The sequence below is a fragment of the Phoenix dactylifera genome, chromosome 11 (assembly GCF_009389715.1).
Source record: "Phoenix dactylifera cultivar Barhee BC4 chromosome 11, palm_55x_up_171113_PBpolish2nd_filt_p, whole genome shotgun sequence".
NCBI classification, from domain to species: Eukaryota; Viridiplantae; Streptophyta; class Magnoliopsida; order Arecales; family Arecaceae; genus Phoenix; species Phoenix dactylifera.
The window spans coordinates 21965815-21988868 of record NC_052402.1 but is presented as its reverse complement, the minus strand read 5'-3'; the positions used below and the strand labels follow the sequence as shown (position 1 = coordinate 21988868).

At 40.9% G+C, this 23054-nt stretch overlaps 2 protein-coding genes and 1 non-coding gene across 3 annotated transcripts; 2 read left to right on the top strand and 1 right to left on the bottom strand.

Annotated features, from left to right (window-relative positions):
• The first annotated feature begins 5547 nt into the window (after nucleotides 1-5547).
• On the top strand, nucleotides 5548-9652 carry LOC120112450 (disease resistance protein RGA2-like). Its single transcript, XM_039131902.1, has 2 exons — nucleotides 5548-9177; nucleotides 9321-9652. The coding sequence occupies exon 1, from the start codon at nucleotides 5622-5624 to the stop codon at nucleotides 9162-9164; it is 3543 nt and encodes a 1180-aa protein (XP_038987830.1). The 5' UTR covers nucleotides 5548-5621; the 3' UTR covers nucleotides 9165-9177; nucleotides 9321-9652.
• Nucleotides 9653-16720: 7068 nt separating this feature from the next.
• Nucleotides 16721-20842, top strand: LOC120112449 (60S ribosomal protein L44-like). The gene is made up of 4 exons (XM_039131901.1): nucleotides 16721-16867; nucleotides 19863-20042; nucleotides 20319-20393; nucleotides 20479-20842. The coding sequence occupies exons 1-4, from the start codon at nucleotides 16865-16867 to the stop codon at nucleotides 20536-20538; spliced, it is 318 nt and encodes a 105-aa protein (XP_038987829.1). The 5' UTR covers nucleotides 16721-16864; the 3' UTR covers nucleotides 20539-20842.
• Nucleotides 20843-22535: 1693 nt separating this feature from the next.
• Nucleotides 22536-22622, bottom strand: TRNAS-UGA. The gene has a single exon. It is a non-coding gene; the product is annotated as a tRNA-Ser (tRNA).
• Between the last annotated feature and the right edge of the window lie 432 nt (nucleotides 22623-23054).

Genomic DNA, 23054 nt, shown 5'->3' with positions numbered 1-23054 from the left:
CGGGTAGGGGCCGGAGATTCCACCCGGGTCCGATCCCCCCGGTGGAGTTTCTTGCCGCTGATTTAGCAATAGTTGCAACATCATCTCGATATGGCGTTGCGTGGTATCCATCTTCTCCATCAATTGTTGTTGGCTCTGCTGCATAGTTGTTTGATTCCCACGCAAGAACTCCAAGAGACGGTCGGTGGAATCAAGATCGGGTCTCAGGTCCGCCGAGGCCGCGGGTGATCGCGAGCCTTCTTGATGTAGGTCGACGCCCCTTGAAGATGCCGCTTCTTGCTGCTTCGAGGTTGTAGAGCGGGTGTTCACCATCTTCCAAGGCCAAGGATTGAACTGCTCTGATACCAAATTGATGCGATCCGATAGAATTTGATCCGTATCCCAAGATTCTTGACTCTTCTTGATTTCTGGAAGGATAATTCTGACCTAATTGTAGACACGATTTCTAAAGATCCGTCCGTCAGATCGATCTCAATTTTGGATATATTGTAGATCTCCGCGTTAGCTTTCCAGCGGTAGGTCGTGGGTCTAGAGAGGACATCGGGATCTTAAGATATCAGCCTCCGACTAATGACTACGCAGGAAAGGACGGGCTGATAATCCAATGGGATGGAGTTGTTTGTAGAGGCTGGAAGGGATCAAGGAGGAGAGGAAGAAGAGGGAGGAGGTGGCTGGCCTCTCGGGACAGAGGTGGTGCAGCCGGATGAAGGAGAGGGCGGCGGCCTTGGACGGCAGCCTAGGGAGAGGGGGAAGGCGTCGCAAGAAGAGAAGAGAGAAGGGAAGAGAGCTAGCGCAAAAGCCTTTCAATTAATTTTTGCATGCTGAAATAGGTGCTCACCACATCTATTTATAGGTGGCTACCTGACCCCTTAACTTGACTTGATCTAATTGATTTCAAGAAACAACTAAACCCAAAGCGACTCTAATAAAGGCCAAGTCGGCTAGCCCGAGCAAGGCTATGCTGAAATAAAATTAACATCAAGGACTCAAAAGCAAAAATAACCAAATGATTCAGTCCGAGGCGGTCTAGTGGATCCAACCGCATCACCTTGGAGTTCCTTGCAGCCCGAGCAGCCTGTCTAGAATGTCCTGCTCGGACTTTGATAATTGGGGAAGTTTATTGTTAACTGTGGCCCACGAGAGGCCCCAGGTCGGGTCAAACCCCCAGACTGCTCGGAGGAAACAAAAAAGAACCTGTCCTTCCACCTATGAATAGAGGAAGGAGCATCCCGAAAGAGCTGGTGGCCTCCCTGAAAAGAGAAGTACCACCATCCTTTGAATGCGGAGTTGCCTTTCAGTACAAATAAACTCTGGAAGACATTTACCGAAGTCTGAAGGTCGTGGGCAAGGCAAAGGACGAGGAAGCCAATAATCATCCTCCACGAGTTCGGAGTGAGCTGCACTGGGACAAGGCGATATGCTGCCGGAAGCTCATTCACAAATCCGTGCAGAGGAAATCTGAACCCTACTTGGAATATTTCTATATACACCCTAATCCAACCTCTTGGGAGGTCGGCGACTCGAGCCCCGGGCTCTGGAAGCTCGAAGACAAACTCACAAGGGATGAAAAACCGAGCCCGAACCAGGCCCAGCTCTTGTCTGCTTATGCTCGAGCTAGTCACATACGGACCTTGGTTCACCTCGAGCTCAGCCTCCTCCACATCTAAAGAAGCCTGGGCTCGGGACGAACCTGTACCGAGCACGAGGGCTCTTGTGGGCGACCCCATCGCCTTACCCACGGAAGATCAAAGAAAAAGAGAAAAGAAACAATTCTCCGAGCGACCGAGAAGGAAAAGAGCACCTACCCGAAAGCTCGCGAGAGAAGATGACTAAGAAAAAGAGGAGGATCACCAGAATTCGAGAGCAAAACTTGTCAAAAAGATCGCTGGGAAGCTCCAAAAAAGAAGCTCGAACACAGCAATAATGGCGGCCGGGAAGGAAAAGGGTGGAGGCAAAAGAGATCAAATAAGGGCCCTAGGGTCTCTCCGAGGCCTTATATAGCCTACCCCAACAGCTTTGATCAGCTAACCGAAGCGGCCGAGCAGCCAGATCCTGCCATGCAGCAGATCCAGAAGCTCCTCCAACGACCTCCTCAGCAAATCTTCCTGGTTGCGCTATTGAAAGCCGATCATCATGATAGATGCTTTGGAGATTGGGGCATCAATGATTGGCCCCTTTGTGTTCCATCAACGAACGCACTTCGGAGGATGGGGCATTAAAGATTGGCCCCTCGCGTTCCGCCCAGCAACACCTTAGAAAGAAGCGCGCGCACCGCACATTAAAGAACTCCCGTAGCCATTTCCGCTTGGAATGGCAATTTAAGCCACCCAAGCCCGGCTTGAAGCCGCCAACTCCAATAATACACCAAGTCCACCTTGCTCGGCATGCACATCTTCATGAGCATTTAGCCACGACGTAGGATGACCAACTCAGCTACTTCCTTCACCTGAGCCAAAGAGCGACTCGACCTCAGAAGTCAGGGAACAAATGATGAGGGGCAAAATGGATCGTCCTGTTCAAGGCAAGTGATGGGGGGAAAATGGATCGTCCTATTCAAAGCAGAGGATAACCATGTTCCGACCGAGCAGACTTCAGCACCGACAAGGTCAGACCTCGGTCTCGCTAAGAGCTGGTTCGATCTCGAACTTCGCCTAAGGCTCAGTCAACCTCGACTAGATTTCTCCACTGCTACGACCTGCAGCAACTTCTCCTGATAATGAATAACGCCCTCGAGCTAGGCTCGGGGCGCACCTATCTCCAAAGTCGCCCCTCGAGCCGGGCTCGGGGCGCGCCTACCTCCAAAGTCGCCCCTCGAGCCAGGCTCGGGGCGCATCTGTCTCCAACGTCGCCCCTCGAGCCGGGCTCGGGGCGCCCTTATATACGACGACATGCCCCGGCCGAGCTCGAGGCACCTTACCAAGCAGACCTTAAAATCAAGGAAGCTAGGCCGACCTCAGCACCCACTAGGCCGACCTCTCCAACTATATAACATGGCCTCTGACTGAGCTCGACCTCGCCCACTGCCACATCTAGATACGCGCCTACGTGCGCGCCCATGCCCGCCTACGTGGTCGTACACTATAACTTCACCACGCCATACTTTGCTCGCTGGCCAATGACAATCAAGGACGACGCCATGCTACCCCAGCCATGCTGGCCATCAAGGGTCATACCCTGCCACATCTGCCAACATCTTATCATTCATAGAACAGCCCACACCTCCGCCACCGGGCACCTCTACAGGGACTACAAATAACCCCATCAGGTAAAGCCTATAGAACCTTTTAGCTGGGCTACTAAAAACTTCACTCTAACTTGAGCTTCGGAGGGCCCCCACCAGAGCCACCGGTGGGGCTTTGTGCACGTACGCCGTCGCGCGGGAGGCGGCTCCTCTCCTTCCTCCATGCCGATCGGCGGCTCCCTCGACTCCTCCGGCGTAGTCACCCTCGAGCCAAATTTGAACCACAACAGTTATGTTAAATAATTTAATATTATGTTATATTATGAAAAATTAATTTACGCTAATAATTATAATATTTTATACCTTTAGTATTGTAATATACTATAAATATAATATTATATTACATTATATCATAATACATTAATATGTTATGTTCAATAATTTAATATTATGTTATATTATGAAAAATTAATGTACGCTAATAATTTTAATATTTATACTTTTATTATTGTATTATACTATAAATATAATATTATATTATATTATATTATAATACATTGATATGTTATGTTAAATAATTTAATATTATATTAAATTATTATGCTATAGTATACAATGTTATATTACTATATTATAATAATATTATATTACATTACAGTAATATTATACTATATCATATATTTATGTATTAATATATGTTATATTTTATTATACTCTGTTGTATAATATTATGTAATATCCTTTATGGTAATTTTGTCATATAAAAGTACTTTCTCAGTTTGTTTACCAAACACTTGTTACAGTACCAAACATATGTTAAAGTGCCACAGCACTTTAAAAAAATAATTACCAAACAGCAAACAGTTTTTTATAAAAATTCTATTTTAGAAATTTCTACTTCTAACAGCTCTACTTCTAAAAGCTCTACTACCAACAGCTTTCCAAACAAGGCCTAGATAATGTTCAACAGGATAAGTCAACTTTGTCTCTTTCTTACTGTCATCCATGCATTTAATTTAGCAGGAATTAAATAGAGAAAGCAAAGAAGTGATTAATTTAATCAATCGCATACATGTTGTCTAGATATAAAATTAAAAAAATCCATAATAAGTGGTGGACAAATTAGATACCAGCGTACCAAACCTTTGTCCAGACGCTTTAAACACCGGTTCTAACGTCAAAATCTTTTAGACACCTTTCGTAGGTAAATGTTATAAAAAAAATGATCAACCAACCCATATTTTTATGCTTCTCTATATAAATAAATTATTTTTTTATGGATAGTATTTACTCATAAAATAGAAAGAAAGACTTACCTACCTATAAGATTGGTAAGTTATTTTTCTATCAGGTAAAAAAATAATCTTATTATTTTATTCCTAAAATACCCCTAACCCTATAATTATATAATAATAAAATAATATAATAATGCTGATATAATATATGTCATATTATTATAATATAATATAATATATATGATCTATATTATATAATATATTATTATATATTGTATTGTATGTGATATAATATAATATATTATAATATATAATATAATGCAATATTATTGTCATACAATAATATGTTATTATATTATTATTCTAGTATAATATATTATTTTTATTATAATATAATATATTATTAAAAATATAATTATATGATAATATATAATATAGGATAATATTTATATAATAAAGTATATTATGGAAAATATGGATAGATTTGAGAAATTTATCCAAAATAGTAGTAATACAAAAGAATATGAGTAATAAATTCTGGAAGCATTTTCCAATACATAAAAACAATGAATGAATTATTTTTTATCTAAATATTTTTTGAGAAATATTTATTTAAAAAATACAAATTTTTATATAAGTTTTTTAAAGGACCGAGCTCTTGAGGCCTCTTTTATATATATATATATATAGCTGTGCGCATGCGCGCGCGCCGAGGTCTCTGTCCGCCACTTCCATATCTGCCAAGTTTACATATATCAAACAAATACAGGGAACCACTTCCATCTCCCTCTAAAATATTATTTTCAGATACCACTTTATTCCCCACCAAGTACACCGATCTCCGTGGCAGCCTTGTGGATTACAGCAAGACAGTGGTGCACTGGTGCCGTTGATGCATTTTTAATGATCTATACGCGCCCACTTAGACAGGAGGTGTAACCGGAGGCTCTCCATTGGCAGATCCCTCCCATCCATATAAGATATTTATTTTTGACTACTACAGCTTGATGCCCGCCACTCTGTTACGGACTTTTTTTTAACATCAGATAAAGACAACCCGTGGCTTGAGGCCAAGCACACCAGCCATCAACTTCCCAATAATTGAGGCCAAGCACGCCAGCCATCCCAGAAAAGCAAGTTTATCCCCTAGGTGAAATCTCTCTCTCTCTCTCTTCTGAAGGAGATGCTGTTGTCCACTGATTGATATGGAGGCACTGCTATCGGTTGGAGGATCCATCGCTTCCGCCGTGCTGGACAACTTGGTCAGCCAGGTAACCTCCGATGCCATCCAGCAGTTCGAGCGGCACTCGGGGCTTCAGGATGACCTCAGGAAGCTACGGACTATCATGCTACGGACACGCTTCATCCTTAAGAGCGCCGAGAAGAGGCGCACCAAAGACGACGACCTTGCCCAAATCCTCCAAGAACTCAAAGACACCGCCTATGATGCCGAAGACTTGCTGGACGAATTCGAATACCAAGTTCTGCGGCAAAATGCTAAAAGCCAAGAGAATCAGAGAGGTAGCTTCTTATCTTCTTCTTTTACACTTGCTAGAAATGTGTTCAATCGTGACGGTGATGCTGTGGCTAAAGTGCGGGAGGTTATGGGGAGGTTAGATAGCATTGCTAATGATATGGAAAAAGTCTTCAGACTCCTGGATTTAGATGATGAAGGGAAAAAATATCAGAGATCGGCGAGACGAGAGACGAGCTCATTCTTAACTGAACCTGAAGTATTTGGGCGAGAGAAAGAAAAAGAACAGGTGATAAAACTGTTGTTAAATTCGGAAGATGCAACTGAACCCGGTGATGATCTTATCCGTGTTTGTTCAAAGAGACAAAAGAAAGATAGTATTTCTGTTTTGCCAGTGGCCGGTATCGGAGGGATCGGAAAAACTACTCTTACTCAGCTCATTTACAATGATCCGAAGGTGAATGGTTATTTTGATTTAAAGATTTGGGTTTGCGTGTCTGATAATTTTGATGTGAAAAGGCTAACTAAAGAGATAATAGGGGAGAGACTCTGTGATCACCTAAATTTGAATCGTCTCCAAGAGATCCTTAAGGAGAAGATAATGTCAAAGAGATTCCTGCTCGTCCTTGATGACATCTGGAATGATGACTGCAATGAATGGCATCGTCTCTGTGCGCCATTAAGGTCCGGGCTACAGGGAAGTAAGATCTTGATAACAACTAGATCTCAAAAGGTAGCAAAGATGATGGGCACAATGGAGGCAGTCTTCTTAAAGGGTTTAGCAAATGATGCCTATTGGGAATTTTTCAGAAGGCAAGCATTTGGTTCTCAGAACCCCAAAGAACATCCTGAGTTGGAAGCGATTGGTAGGAAGATTGCTGAAGGGCTGAGGGGATCTCCACTAGCAGCAAAGACGCTAGGAGGCCTATTGAACTTAGACTTGGATGAGAGGCGCTGGAGAACCATCATGGACAGTAAAATATGGCAACTAAAACAAGGTGAAGATGACATTATGCCGGTCCTACAGTTTAGCTATCAATACCTGCCTGGATATCTGAAGCAGTGTGTTGCATATTGTTCTGTATTTTCTAAAGATTATGCTTACACAAAAGACCAGCTAGTCCAAGTCTGGATGGCACAAGGCTTCATTGTACCTCAAGGAAATGTGCGGATTGAAGAGGTAGGGAGTGAGTACTTCCATGATTTACTTGGCAGATCTTTCTTTCAGCATTCAAGGAAGGATGTATATGTGATGCATGATTTGATACACGATCTAGTACAATCTGTCTCAGTCGATGTACATGTAAGAATAGAAGATGGAAAGTGGCCGGAAATCCCCAGTAGGCTTCGACACCTATCAATATCTACTAAGAATCTAGAGCCGAGTAAGCTAATGGACTTTGGCAAGTATAAGAATCTACGCACCCTTGTCTTCGACAATGTGTATGATACAAACTTTTGTTTTGTGCTTGATTGCTTGTTCACAGTGTCAACAAAGATCCGTGTGTTGAAATTATGGAGTTATAGGATAAAAGAGTTGCCTGAAAATATTGGCAACCTAAAACATCTTCGATACCTTGATATCTCTTCCACCAATATTCGAAGGTTGCCTGAATCACTGTGTAACCTTTACAATCTTCAGGTGTTAAATATATCTGGCTGCCCAATTGAGAATTTTCCTACATGCGTGACCAACTTAGTTAAATTGAGGGAGCTTAAAGCAGATGAGGACACAATTTGCAAGTTGGCTGATATCGGCAAGTTAACGTCTCTCCAAGAGTTGCGGGTATTCAAAGTTGTAAAGCAGAGAGGGCACAAGATTGAAGAGTTAAAGGACATGATACAGCTTCATGGAAGAATTTGCATTAAAAATCTTGAGAGCATCGAAAGCAAGGAAGAGGCCAGTCAGGCTAAGCTGAATAATAAACAGTGCCTTGACGAATTGGCCTTGGTATGGAACATTGATAGAGGCATCAGCTCAGGGAACGATGATGAGGTACTTGAAGGCCTCAAACCACATTCCAATCTCCGAAGGCTGGAAATCAGAAACTATGGTGGTGTCCGATTTCCAAGTTGGCTGGAGCCACAATCGCTCAAAAATTTGAAAGCTATTTGCCTAGAAAATATGCAAAGCTGCGCGCAACTTCCATCTCTTGTTCAACTCCCACTCCTCGAGATTCTGCGCATCACAAACTGCCCCACGCTAAGGGGTTTAGCCTGCCTCCCTCCCTCGCTCAGAGAATTGTCCCTAGAGAATGTGGGAATAGATATGCTCCCAGAATCATGGGACGGAGACCATGGTTTTACTGATGAGAGCAGTATGACACAGCACAGCAGAAGCAGCAGCAGGACCTCTTCAATTTCTCACATGCGCATCTGCCGGTGTCCGAACCTGGTAAATCTGGAACAATGGCTGTTGTCACACCACCTGCCGGCTATCAGGTTCTTGAGGATTATTGACTGCCAAAAGGTTGTGCGGTTGCCAATGGAGAGGTTTAAAGACTTTCTCTCCCTCGAGTATTTGACAATCATGGACTGTCCCTTGCTCCCATCCCCAGTGCAGCTGATCCTTCCCTCTTCTCTCCAAGAGCTTACATTGGATTCATGTGGTCATCTGGATGAGTCACTACCCGGCTGCCTGCACAGCCTCACCTCTCTCACCTGGTTGAAGTTAAACCGCTGCCCACACGTAACATCTCTTCCAGGAGAAGTGCTCGGTCACATGATTGCTCTCAGAGTTTTGATTATTCGGGACTGCGGAGAACTGAGGTCCCTAGGGAACTTACGAGCTCTCAGATCTCTTGAAACTTTGCATATTGGAAGATGTCCTCGGCTCACGGTATTAGCAAATGAGGAAGAGCAGGGCGAGGGTTCGGCACGTCTTCTCTTCCTGCACACCGACGACACTGCCCTGGTCAAAGTGCTGTTCTCCACAATCACCCCGCCCTCACTTGAAGCACTCGAAATCATTGACTCAACTGAACTCATTTTGTTCGCTGGAGAGGAGCAATTATGGTTGCAAGGACTCAAATCTCTCAGATGGCTACGCCTTGTAAATTGCAACAATCTTCAGTCCCTGCCAACTGAGTTGCAAAGCCTTTCCACCCTCCGACTTTTGGAGATAACAAATTGCCCTGAGATCCGCTCGCTACCAGAAAAGGGCCTGCCTTCATCCCTAGAAAAGTTACATTTCGATAATTGTCATCCGGTGTTGACAGCGCAATTGCAAAGTCATAGGGAAATGATGAAAAAGTCGCATAACGTGATTTCGTAGCCTACCGAGACAGGTACAGCCCATCACACCGCCCTCTTTACCAACTTTCCGGTTCCTACTTTTTAGGGAAAACTGAATTATTTAAAGCACCGAAGAATGCTTCTATTTATTGGAATTTTTTTTTTTTGAAAAAGTATTTACTGGAAAATGTTTCAGGGTCTCCGTCCATTGCTGACACAGAAGTTCTACGGTATTCAACTCTCTCTCGCATGGTGCTGCCGAACCAACTCTCCACGTTGCGCCGATTCTCTTGTAACATGTGCCTGGAATATATTTTTGTGCAAACAGATGGCCGTTGCTCTTTTGTACTTAGCCTGCGGTAGCAAATGGGTTGCTTCTTAAAACGAGAAAAATGGATTGTTTGTATTTATGATGAACTTCAGTGCTTGTAAATTAATGCAGACTGATGATTTATAGCAGAAGGGAGCAAGAATGTACCATCTCTGCAAGTACGCATTGTTATGCATGAAAAGCAGTGTCTTTTCTGAGGCTGAGACTTATCTTGAACTGTATCTACCATATGGTTTATATTAATAGAAATAATGTCCATGGTAGGCTTAGTCCTCCTGTGAAATACGGGCTCAAGCCGGCAACCCCAGCCGACTTCAGCTCAATTCCTATTTTGGAAAGAGCCGAAACAGAGGATCGCGATTACGATCCTCTCCAGCTCCTTTGGGGACAATCGGGGCGAAGGCGCCGCGGGCATCCTGCGGCACCCCTCTCCAGCCAATCTGCGGCCAATCCGCAGCCGCGGATTTCGCTCTACCGTCGCAATTCTCGCGGTAGAGAGCCGTTGCAATAGGGCTATATAACCTCCTTTCTTCTTCCTCCTAAGACCACCTTCGAGCCCTCTCTTCCTCTTCCTTTTCTCCCTCTCCTCCCTCTGCTCTTGCTTCCCAAGTGGCTGGCGTGCCACTCGATCAACCACCATCACCACCACGCCTTCCCCTATTTTGGAGATCCATCCCCTCGGTTCCAAGCACCACCACCGCCGCTTGACCGTCGGATCGAGCAATTGCGGCCAAGATCTCCCTTCCGCCACTCGCCGGTGAGTCCTCCTTCCCCATGTCTTCGTTCGATTGCCAAACACCGTTGGTTTTACGGGCTCACCAACAAATCTTACCAGGAATAAGAGATAAGAGGTTTAAAGCTCCAAATGAGCAAATAAAACAAGTATGCACTCAAAAAAGAGATAAAAAAATAATTATCGCTTTGTAGATGCTTTTCTCTTCTTTGCCAAGGTTGCTTCACTCCTCAAATAGTTGGTAGAGCTCTTGAAGTCACTTGAAATCTGCTCAACCACCTTCTTTCAGATTTTGGAATGAAGCAATGAATGAAGCTCTCCTGAGTGTTCTTTTCTTCTTGAATAAACACTTGAAATTCACAAAAATGTTTTTCCTAATGAATAGTAGCTCTTAAATACTTCTCCAATTCCCAAAAATCGTTTCTGGCCGTTGGATTGAAGAAACTAGCTATTTATAGCTGTTGAAGCCTTTAAATGTCTTCTACAGAACTAGTCGTTATGCTGTCAATCGTGCTTAGGAATGTAAATGGGTCGGGTCGGGTTGAGTCCTGAGTACCCATTGAATGCAAAGGTTCAATGGGTAGAAACAAACTAGATAGGTGACTAATAAGGAGCACTATTTGTTTTTCCTATTCCTAGGGCAATAGTGCTCATAAAAAGTGGGTTGTTCGTACCCTTTTGAGGATTCACCTATAAGGAGTACTAATAAGGAGTACTTGAGTTTTTACTCTTAATGAATCCGAGACTATGAGACAGGGTGCCTACTTGCTCGTACCCTTTTGAGGATTCACCTATATGCGTGTAGTCGTGAGGCTGCGACTGTGGAAAGTGGGTTGTTCCCTAATAACACACATGAAGAGATACCTGCGCATGGCTGTAAAGCGCAAACCTGCTTCGAGCATTGTTCACGTTATATTATGTGTGCTGTAGATGAAATCTGAGCTATGGATCAAGGTTCAAGACATAGTCTACCTTGGCTCCACAGAAGTAATCAATTGTCACTAAGTGAAGGTTCAAACCGAAAAGTAGCTATACCTATTACATAATATAAGATACTCAGCACTTTATTTTGATTTTTTATTTTATTTTGATTTTAATTTTTTTTTAAAAAATATTTAATTTATGTGGGGGATTGTTGAATTAAATCAAATATTTTAAAAATTTTAAAACCAAATTGGTCAATGACCAAATGGCAAGCATCCGCGCACAAGCAAGAGAGCAAACATGGAAAAATTCTCAAAGTAAGCAGGCCATGACAAGTGTCATGCATCCACGCGCAAGAGCAAGCATGGAAAGGCCCTCCGAAGAAGGAAGGAAGCATGGGCGGTCAAGATGCAACTAGCTGCAGGATCAAAAGAGCACAAGAAGACACGTCATCAATCCGCGGGAGGAGAGTCTGCTTCTTTTGACGTGCTTGAGCCTATATAAAGGGCTCTAGGGATCATTTCAAACACAATGAAAAATTTCTCTTCTTCCTATTCCAAGAGCCTATATAAAAATGGCTCTATGAATCATTAAGAAGAAAAGAAATAAAGAAAATTTTTCTTCTCCTCATAATTTCAATTATTTTTCTAAATTTCTTTTAAGCTATTTGCAAGCGTGAATGTGCTCTTCTTTCTGATAGGGAAGACATGGTTTTATATTGGATCGTCGTATCTCTAGGAGATCTGTGCCAGCAGACCCATGCGTGGGGGGTATAAACTTTTCTGGGACAACGCGTCAGCTCGATTCATAGGTCATCTTCTCTCTCTTTCTTCATTTTATTATTCTATTATTAAGTTAATTATTTGTTAGTTTATTCTTCTTATTTACTATTTTTGAATATTAGAAATATTTAATTATTGATTTATCAATTATACTTGTGCATCTAGGCTAACTGAAGAAAGGGGAAAAAATTGAATTACACAACGGGAGGGTAGGCGCTAACCACAAGAAACAAACACCGATGGTGCAAGGGATGAAAAGATCAAGAAAATGAAGAGAGGGAGGGGAGCAAACCGTATTGAGGGATTTCCAGTCGATGAAGGCGTCTTCGAGTTCGGCGTCGAAGACATAGTAAACACCAACATGTGCTCATACGTCAATTGAATGGAGGAGAAAACTAATGGTGGTCACCGTGCTCCACCCCCTTCTTTCAGGAGAAAAGCGGGGACGAATGGGATCCGGCGGATAAAGGCTCGTCGATATTCCATCGGATATTTGGTGCCGGTCGGACCCCTTCACCTAGGCGCTCGGATGGTAGGCCACCGCTCCTCAGATCGGTATGTGGCCATTGGAGTGATTTCCATTGCTTACCACATTTAGCTAACGAGAAACTCTTGGATCTTTGGAGAGAGCATCCCTATATCCAGATTCTGTTGGGAACCCGCCCATGCCGCTGATATTTCAAAAATTTTTCAGATGGCAGCGGAATCGGCATGCACGAGTTCGACGTTCATCTCAATGAACGTTGTTTCGAGACCTTTCGTAATTAGGTAAGAATTAAAACTTTTAGAACTAATAGGAAGATCAAATCTTCACCTTGCGCGGGTAGATGATCACCGCGAATCTGAATTCGTGGTTTTGGAAGAGGGTTCGTTTGAAGCCGTTCAAACGTCCGGCCTCTACGGGTATCCACACGAAGTAGAGAACCGATCAAAGCTTTCTTGTCTTCCCGGGGTGCTAGCTCCCTTGCAAAGACTCCTTTGATGGCTGATCTCTTCTCTTTCTTTCAACTCTTGAAAGTGCTTGAGAGGAGGAAGAAGAAGAAGGAACTCAAGGAAGAAGAACACAGCTTCTGCAGCCTTCTTTCTTTTCCCTGCGTTGGAAGAAGGATTGGAGGAAGAGGAAGACGCCAACGCTTGGACCTTGCTCTTCCTTTGCTTGCGGCTGAACTAAGAGAGGAGAGGGGAGGGTGGCGGCAGCAAGAGGAGGATGGCTCCAATACCTAGGGCGCCGGCCTCATGGTGCTTCTTATAGCCATCAAGGGCTCCTCCAAAGTAGGAGCCCTAGATGGTTTTCCAAAGAAAGAAAGGGGGGGTGCGCCGGCCCCTCTCTCTCCTTCAATCCGCACCATCCAAGATGAGAGGGGCTGATGCCCCTCTTACTTGGTTAACCTAATCCTCTTCCAAAGAGGATTAGGTGCCTCTCTCATGGTTTAATCCTAATCTAATTAGGATTGGCCAAATTGGGTTCAATCTATACTAGTCCTAATCCAATTAGGACTTGAATGAACCATGACTCAATTGAACTCTTCAATCCTAATCCAATTAGGAGTCATGTTGATTCATTAGATTAATAATTAATTTGGACTTAAGGAATCCTAATCCAATTAGGATTTGTTTAATTTTAGTCCTAATCCAATTAGGACTCTACTTGAATCCGAAGTCCTAATCCAATTAGGATTTCTAGGAATCCTACTCCAAGTAGGAATCCAATTTTTAATTCAAAACTCCTAATCTCATTAGGATTGAGGAATCCTATTCCAAGTAGGAATCCCAGTCCTAATCCAATTAGAACTCTAGGTATCCTACCCGAAGTAGGATTCTTGTTTCAAGTCCAATTAATTAATTCCTTTTTCCTTCTTCAACTTCTTATCAATCAAATTGATTTCTTGTGATTCCTAATCACGATTTCAACCATCGGATCGGTCAATACTTCTAGTGTGTGTGACCCCATAGGTTCTATTCTGACTGGTAGTGAGATATATTGTGATCTCTATCACTATATCATTGAAAACTCCTTTCAATGGGTTGGAACGATTCCAACTCAACTCATTAGGGTTTATCGATCATCAAGATAATCCCTATGAGTCCCACCATCCACCAGTGACACCTAGCAGCATGTAGTGGCTACCCAGCAGAATGGAATGATGAACCTCTAGGTGCAGTTAACATGTGATACAGTCCTACTATCGTGGATCCCTACAGGACGGAGGTCATGGACAACTCGTCAAACCCCCATCGTCTGTCATATGTCAAGATTTATTTGACTCGAGTTCGATAGTGAAAAACTCTTTCTCCACTGTGTATACTGCCCCGGCCGAGGTCTTACGAACTCAGTCTTATAAATCACATAGGATCTCTCCTTATCTATCAAGGTCGATAGATTCCATATAGGTGCATACCCTACTCCTACAGTGAACTTACTGCAGCCAATCTACACTGCATGGACCCATATGGCTAGGGACCATGTATGTGTGCAGTCAAACTACAATAACCCCACTGTGAGCAGCCGAAGCACCGCAGGTCAAAGGACCAGTCACACTACTGCAACATCAAGCAAGTCACTGACGAGTGGATAGACATCCAAGTGACTTCTTGTATTGGTCACGCTCAGTACCCTTGTTCTCTAACAAGCACCTGCACTATCACTTCAGTGTCCCTACACTGTGGACTCAAGTCTCGTCCATCCAGAAGGAGAGTGATCTGTGCACTGATCGGATCGATCACCGTCCTCGTGATGATCCTTTGATCAGGAGCATTTAGAAATTAATCACCAATGATACATGGCTCAAATTCTCAACTCTTGAGAATATGTATCATCATCTTATTAATTTCTTGGACGATTCATAGACACATAAACAATATGAATGAAAAAGATGCCTTTTATTTATTCAATAATAAATAGTCAAGTACAAAATTATGTCCCTAGAATCAACAATGTGTCAGCCAAATTGGCTTCTAGGGCATACATCTAACAGATTCGTCATGGAGCAAACCCGTATACAGACGGCGAAGATCACCCATGCAGGTCCATCGGATATGCCTTTGATAGCTCAAGGTAGATGGGGCTCTACATCTGCTCTTATAGTGCTACGGATAGTGTTTTTCATCTAAGAGCCCCACCTTCGAGTTTTTTTAAGGTCAACTTTGATAGATGTTTACTGGATGGTGGTAGGAGGGGTGGTGCGGGCTTTGTAATTAGAGGCCGAAACTTTAAGATGGGTCCTGGATCTTTGATATTTCTATTTTTTGGGCGGAGCTGAGTGCAGCTTGAGGTGGTCTATGTCAAGTCTAGCATGTTCTGCAGGCCAGCGTAGTTCTGCTCGAGGGTGACTCGGCTACGGTGATTGGCTGGATCTAAGGGTGCACCGGCAATATGGGTAGCTCTATCTATTGCTTCAGGATATTTGGACCACTGTAGGTGGAGATGTTGCCTTCTAGACTAAGTATGCCTACAGAAGGGCCAATAGAGTTGCAGATTAGGTGGCCTCATATGCGGCTAACCACTCTAGAAGAGCTCTCTAGATAGATGAGAGGAAGCTGTCTAGAATGCTCAGAAATTTATTTTTTTTAATTTTTTAGATATATTTATACTGAAAAGGCACGAGTTATTCGTTGTAGAAAAAAAAATCTACGTCCATACTATGCATATGGAAAAATAAAATGAAAAATCAATGTGGATCCATATTTCAAAGTTTATTTCCCCTAGGTTATAGGATGTGCAATATGAATCATGGCAATGAATATGTTGTCAAATCGCACATGATCTTTCCCTGTATCACAGTACCAATGATACCTTATAGCAATGCCTTGACGCGGAGTTTTCACTTTATGAACTGGCAAAAATTTATATTTATTTCCCCGGTCTTGAATATCGTCATATAATAAACTGTTTTAACATTCGTCAATATATAAAGCATAGTAAAATGAACTCAATATGAAACCAAATATAATTATAGATGCACTAGAGTCAATTCATTAGGTAAAATTTGGAACCTTCATTAAATTAAATTCAAAATTTTAGTCATTTTTAAATTATTTTTTTATTAAAAATATCTAAACTAGAAAAGTACATAAATTGTTGATACCGTGAATGTATTATTAGGTATGTCAAAGATGTTCTCCTTCACTTCTAATTCAATAATATCCCTACACAGAATATGTCATTTATTTCAAGTTGTACGCGCCTTATTTTAGTCTAATAAATTGAAGGGGCCTAATTATTAATATCAGCAATGAATTGTCACATTTGACATGGAATCTCGGATTATGGACATCATAAAAAAAATAGTGGAAAAATCTATTTAAGGTTTCTTCATGTAACAAATCAACCACTTCAAATCCAACTTCTTGGATACCACAGCCAAATAACCTAATGAACTACACCTGCTAATCAAAACACAACCTCCACCAAACAAGTCAAGCTAGTGTTGAATGGGTTGAGCTCAATCCCGTCGAGCTAGCCTAGCTTTTATGTGCATGGTGTGCATCAATGGCCAAACATTGGCGAATTATTGTTTCAAAGATTGAAATAATGTGAAGCTTAACCAAGTCTCTTTAAGATCGAATCAACCATTATCACCATGATAGAAAATGCTTTGGAGCATCAATTATATGCACCAAAAAGGTTTCCATCTCCCATGAACCCTAAGCTAGCAATTTAACCCCCTCATTGTTACCAGTTTTGTTGTGACACCAATGCCCTTGCATATAAATGGCTCTTCAAAGTATTATTAACCTAAAAGGATGAAGCTAAGGGTTCCAAAACAAATATGTTGATCAATCTTACCATGTCGTCTTCAAAGGGCAAAATTGGAATTTGATTTATAGATTTCTTAGCCCTAAGTACTAACCCTAGCCCTCCTCCATCCCCGAGCATAGAAGGGCCAAACTCTCTCCCTCCAGACTTCGTTCAGCCGGCTTGCATCCAGGGAGGATTCTTCGGAGTCGGAACCCAAACCCTAGCTGCAACCATGGTAAGATCATTCATCTCCCACTTCTAATCCACTCTTTCTCGGTCGGATTGAGAAAATTTCGAGCCGGATCTCTTTTTTTCCCTTTTTGATTTCCTGGTCAACGAAGAAATCGATTTATATAGTTTCTGAAAACCTTTCATGGGAAGGTTTGCTGTTGAAGTATGGATTTAAAGCGATGGGGATGCCTGAATTTTCCCCCCACCTGTTAAGCTTGCAATTTGAGTTTTTTTTTTCCTGTTTTCTTTGGGGTGGGGTGGGAGTTTGATTTGGGAAAGGTGGAATCGTTGATTAAGTTTCTTGGGCCTTAGTGGTTTGTAGTTCTAATGTTCGTCTAGGATTCAAATCTGATATCTCCCCGGTTTTTCTACAATGGTTGTTTGCGGGATTGGGTGCCTTAATAACGACATTTGAGAATTTAGTGGTTGGAATGATGGAAAGTCAAGAGATCTTGATGATTCACATATGAATGTTCATCTGCATTGCCTGATATTGAGGCATCCAGTAATGTCTATGTGGGCTGAATCAATTAAATATAGAAGCTTAGGTTATTCTCATGAAAGAAGAGTATCTAAGAGAAGACCTTACAATTGCTAGGTGTTATTTCTGAGGAGAGGTGTAGAGTTTCTTATTGATATGATTTTTAAGTTCTCAATTCTCATTTAACTTTTTATACTTGCGATGTGCTAGGTAATGGAGAATAACTTTGATTATGAATTTGAATTTGCTTGATGATGCTTGAGGTAACTGGTTTTGTGGCAGTTGGTTGGACACTTAGATTTTTGTGTTGCATTTTATTCCTAACCAAGTTTAGAACCTATTGCTTGACTTAATATGGGAAAGTGCTTAATATTGTTAGGAAAGGGTAAGACAGTGGATCTTCTTGTTTTCAGTGGAGCAGTACGTTGTGTTTGTATTTGAGTGCTGGAGTGCCCTAGTGGCTCTGGAGTTTTGAAACCTGAATTGGTTACGAGCTAAGAAGTTGAAATGTAATTTGATATTTAACATCAAGTTGCAGTTATAAATAATTGAAATTATCCTTTGGGATCCTCTTCTTGATGGTTTAGGGATTGATGGTGTGCAGAATGAAATCATAAATGTTTTTTTTTTTGAATCTTCAATCATTATCTCTTATGGGTAAACTCACAATCGGAATAATTTAGTGAGTGTCAGAGTTTCTTCATAAATTATATTTTAATATGGGCAAGCAACATCTTCTATATGTATCATGTTATTTTGTAAAATAATCATGCATGTGGTTGTCCTAAATATTTTTCATTATTTGTATTGCATTATTTTGAGCTTAAGGTAATCAGGTCATTACCAGTAAGAGAAATTGACTCCACTGTTATTTTTGGTTGTGGTAGATATAGTTGATTATTCCCTTCAGTGCCTTCTTGTCAATAAAACCACCATAAATAACTGCAAAGGCTGAAACTTTGTTCTAATATAACTTTAAAAGGTGCAGTACTGGCATCAGTAGATTATCAGTTTAAAACAGTGTTTGAGATCAATATTGACTCTATGAACGTCAAAGGTTAATATCAATTCCTCATGCAATTCTACAGTATAGCTTAGAAATGCTACTGCAACTTGGCACGACAATTAGGTTGGATTGGGTTGGATATTGGTCGAGCTAGATGCAGGTTGGGGGCAAGTATTTGTGGACCTAAACATGACATGTTTTTTAAACAGATCAAAAATCCAAACCTGAATCTATCCTGCATAACCCCTTTAATAGATATCTTAAATTAGGTTAAGCGGGTTAAATGGATCTTAAATTGATTAAATAGATCTTAAATGGCTTATGACCTGACCTAACTATCAAACAGGTCAAAACAGGTTAAATGGGTTAGGATTCTAAACCTGAACTTGACCTATTGAATGAGCAGGTCGGTTCGGGTCGGGTTGACCCATTTATGATCAGCACTTGTCTATGCAAACCCAAAGCCACTTAAACTGGGTTGGGATATGAATTGTGATCCTTACTGTGATCTTGTATATGTAAATCAGGCTAGTTGTTTAGTTTCATTTTCTTTATTAAATTGCTATCCTTTTTTTTATTGATTTTGTGTGAATGTTATTGGCTTTAGTATGTCCTAGGTGACCAGAGCTAGCGTTTTGCTTGAATTGAAAAGGAGGTGAGGAAGGGCTAGCTAAAAATATATAGGGTGGATATATATTTAGACATCTGTTATCAAGTTGACAATGCATTACATATTCTTAGGAGGTGATGTCCAAGGAGAATCCTGTATTTGGTTGTAGGGGGGCCAAATTAAAGTTTTATTATGTTTTGTATGATTTCAGAAATATATCAGAATGTACTATATATCAAAACTATTTTCAAATAACTCGTATACTAAAATATCCTATTAACTTCAAAAACAGTAACTGTTATATCCAATAAAACCAACACTTTCAAATCGTATAACAAATATTAAGAAAAGATCATTAGAAAAAGATTACACAAATATCATATTTTCATGGTCAACAAAAGCCAACTTTTTTAAAAAAAGTTGATGGCCTCAATTAACAGCATGATCCAAGGAAGTTGAGAGAGAGAAGAGGAGATTTCATACCTCTTAAGATGCTTTGTAGTCTCGGAAACAACCGACCTGCAAGTTCTTTGTGAAGAGGTGAGGTTATGCACCTATGATGTTGTGAAGAAAAAGTAAGAAGAGAAAACCCATGCAGGGAAATTAGAGTAATTTATGCATGCCAAGTATTTTCATATCTCGTGCACTTTTGTTGGAAATAAGGGGTTTTGGAATCCATATTTTATTTCTTTCCTACAGTTCAGACTATTGAATGTTATATTTTTCAAAAAATTGAAATGTTCAGTTGACATCCATTTAATTTCTTTTAGTCTTAATAATTATGGGCGACTATTAAGTGGCTTGAGGCCACAAACTGTCACAGCTGCTACTTGAATTTTACGCCTATTTCTTTCTTTCCTTTTCCGAAGAGGTAGGGCCTCATCACTAGATTTCTGTAACAGGTGAACGTTCCAAAGACAAAGAGGACTTACTGCAAGAGCAAAGAATGCAGGAAGCACACCCTTCACAAGGTGACACAGTATAAGAAGGGTAAAGATAGTCTTTCTGCTCAAGGGAAGCGTCGTTATGACAGAAAGCAGTCAGGTTATGGTGGACAGACAAAACCTGTTTTCCACAAGAAGGTATTATTCTGTTAGTGCTTGAAAATTTGCTTAAGGCCTGCCATTTTGTTAAAGCATCTGCCTGTCAATACCATGACATTCAGTGCACCTGCCAGTCTTTTCTTTCTCCACTTCTCATATAATGAATGACTCTTAGCTTTCCAATATCCAAACTACAGCTATGGTTGCTGATATAATGGCTGTCTGATGGATGGAATGTGTGTGTGATATAATGGCTCCATAGCCATATCTTCCGGAGCATGGTATATTATTTGTTGTTCATTTTTTTCATGCCAGGCTAAAACAACGAAGAAAATTGTGTTGAAGCTGCAGTGTCAGAGTTGCAAGCATTATTCGCAGCACCCAATAAAGGTTTTTATTATGATGTTCTTTGGCCTTTTGATATGCATGATTTTTCCCCTTTTATTAATATATGTTTTGTGTTTTGTCCTGCCAGAGATGCAAGCATTTTGAGATAGGTGGAGACAAGAAGGGGAAGGGAACATCACTCTTCTAATTTACTTGTTAGCTGCCATTTCAGTAGTTTAGTTGAAATTTAAAATGAGCTGTAGCAGCCTTTATTTTTGAGGAAATTTGGATTTTAACACGTGAAAAAAGTTTCAGCATGAATGTTTTGGTGTCAAGGTTCAAATATCAATTCTGTCCCAGATTTTTTTGAAAAAAAATCTTAGTTGCCATCTCCATCTTCCCCTTTTGGTTGGTGAATGGAATTTACTTGTACTGGACGTTAGACGTTGTTTTACTGCAAGTTAGAGCAAAACTCTCGGAAATGCATCTCCTCATAGATCCTAGTGTGGCAATGTTGTCTTTTAGATGAGTTTATTATCTGGATCAATCTTGAGTAGTTTTGTTCCTGCTTAATACGAGGACAAGCATTGTGCAAAGAATGACTGCAACAGCTCGTCTCTTCATATTAGAAGTTTTTGTAGTTGGCAGTGAAGGTCCTGGCATGGGAGGAGGATACCGAAACTTCATGGGAGCAAGCTTGTTGGTCAACTATAAAAATTCCAAGTTGATTTCTATTTTTTGTCTTGATAATTAGGAATCATGTGAGATTCACCATGAATATGAGGTTTATGTTTGTCATTGTGGCCACACTGTTTGTACAATACGACTATACGAGGTTCTTTGTCGGGAAAAAAAAGAAAAAAACCCCTACAAGAGTTTCTCGAACTTATCTATTGAATGTTTGTCTTATAGTTAGATGCTGATCTCATTATCTCAATCCAAAGTCTTAGCCAAAAGGATGTAAACCCCTCTTTCCATGAATTGCCTTCACGCAAGGTAGGCCAATTAAGACCAGTCCAGTCCTGAGTCGCTTGGATGATGGGTCTTACATCCTTTTTCATATGCTCCATTTCTCTGTTTTTTTTTTTTTTATAGCTTTTGTGAATATGTTGCGCATGTGGCAGACAAATTATCAGCATCTCGACAACCAAAATAATTCATATTTTCCAAGTTTCAATGCAAATAATCAGTAGATAATTATTGGTCGGTTATAGCGATTTGCCCCACGATAGACGATGATAACATCTGGCGATTTGCCCCGTGATAAGCATCGGTCGATTATCATAATTTGCTCCATAATAGGAACCTATTAGTTGTCATGACAAGGATCAATCAATCTCATGCTATATGAATTATATCATAAACATGCTTACTGATTCATGAACCACTTCAATAAAGTATGTAATCTACGAGAGCAATCTCATAAGAAAGATCTAATTCCAAAATTTTAATAAATTGGAGAGCATCTAGGAAGAGAACTTACATCACAAATATTTGTTTATACCAAACATAAAATATCTCAACATCTCAACATACCTAAGCAAGATTGCCAATACGAAATTAATAAAAAATTATTAGAACTAGTTCTCCAAAAATGTGTATTGTTAGTTATTGTTCTGAATAAATATTAGATAAAATAATAAATAGTAATCAAAATTACAATAATGAGGTTTTCCTGCAAAAGGAAAAGAAATCAAGCATATTGTTTATACACCTCGGTTTAATGCCCTAGTGGCCTTGGTTCTATGCAAAATTCAGTGACATGGCGTTCCTTGATACCGGGCCTCCTCTGAAATGTTCATGGCTATTACACCTGAAATAAAATCCTTTATTTTTCTGGCCAAGTTAAGCAATATGATGGTAAAGTGCCATTTGTAGAAGTTAAAATAGGAAATAGCAAACAGTGACAATAATACAATGATTTCATATGATTATATCACTTTTCAAAATAGTTGAAATGGGGGAAATGAAAAGTAATTGTGGGTTAATGGATTGTTATCAACCACTCACGACGACAACCGAGATCTTCGACTTAGCTCCCACAGGTAATCCACCCGGGGCGGAAGATAACGAAAGGGAGACAAAGTCCTAACTAAATCAACACACAATAACCTCAACCGTCTACCCATTCCATCCATCATATCAGTCGAGTCGATCCGATTCGTTCTTATCTATAGATAACGCAAGAGAGAACTTATGACCTCGCGGATGGAGAGGGATTCGAACCCCCGGTATTCCTATCAATACTTCGGTTTTCAAGACCGACTCTTTCAACCGCTCAGACATCCATCCCTTCGCGCTTCGCCCGCCCTATCTATCTGCGCGCTGGCAGGTAGGGGCAACTCTATGTGATTCGCTACGCTTGCTTGCGCCCCACCCCGTAAGCTGACTCTATTGCCTGCCGGTTAGCGACACTTTTCCGGTAGTACGAATCGCTACGCTTCGCTTGTTTCTATATGATAATATGCACCATTCATAAAAATATAATTCAGTTAAATATTTTATCTTTTTAATGGACTGCAGGTGCTGCCATGGTTCCGGTAGGTTTTAGAAGCCACCTACACCCAAACTGGATACCTGACTAACCAAATGTTATCCCAGGCCCAAACACATGCTGTCATGAAGTTTCTTTCAAATTTCAAAATGTGCAATCATGACAAAATAAAAAAAAAGATGTTACCCTAAAACCTGCAAAAGATTCTAAAAAAGGAATTTGGTGCCAAA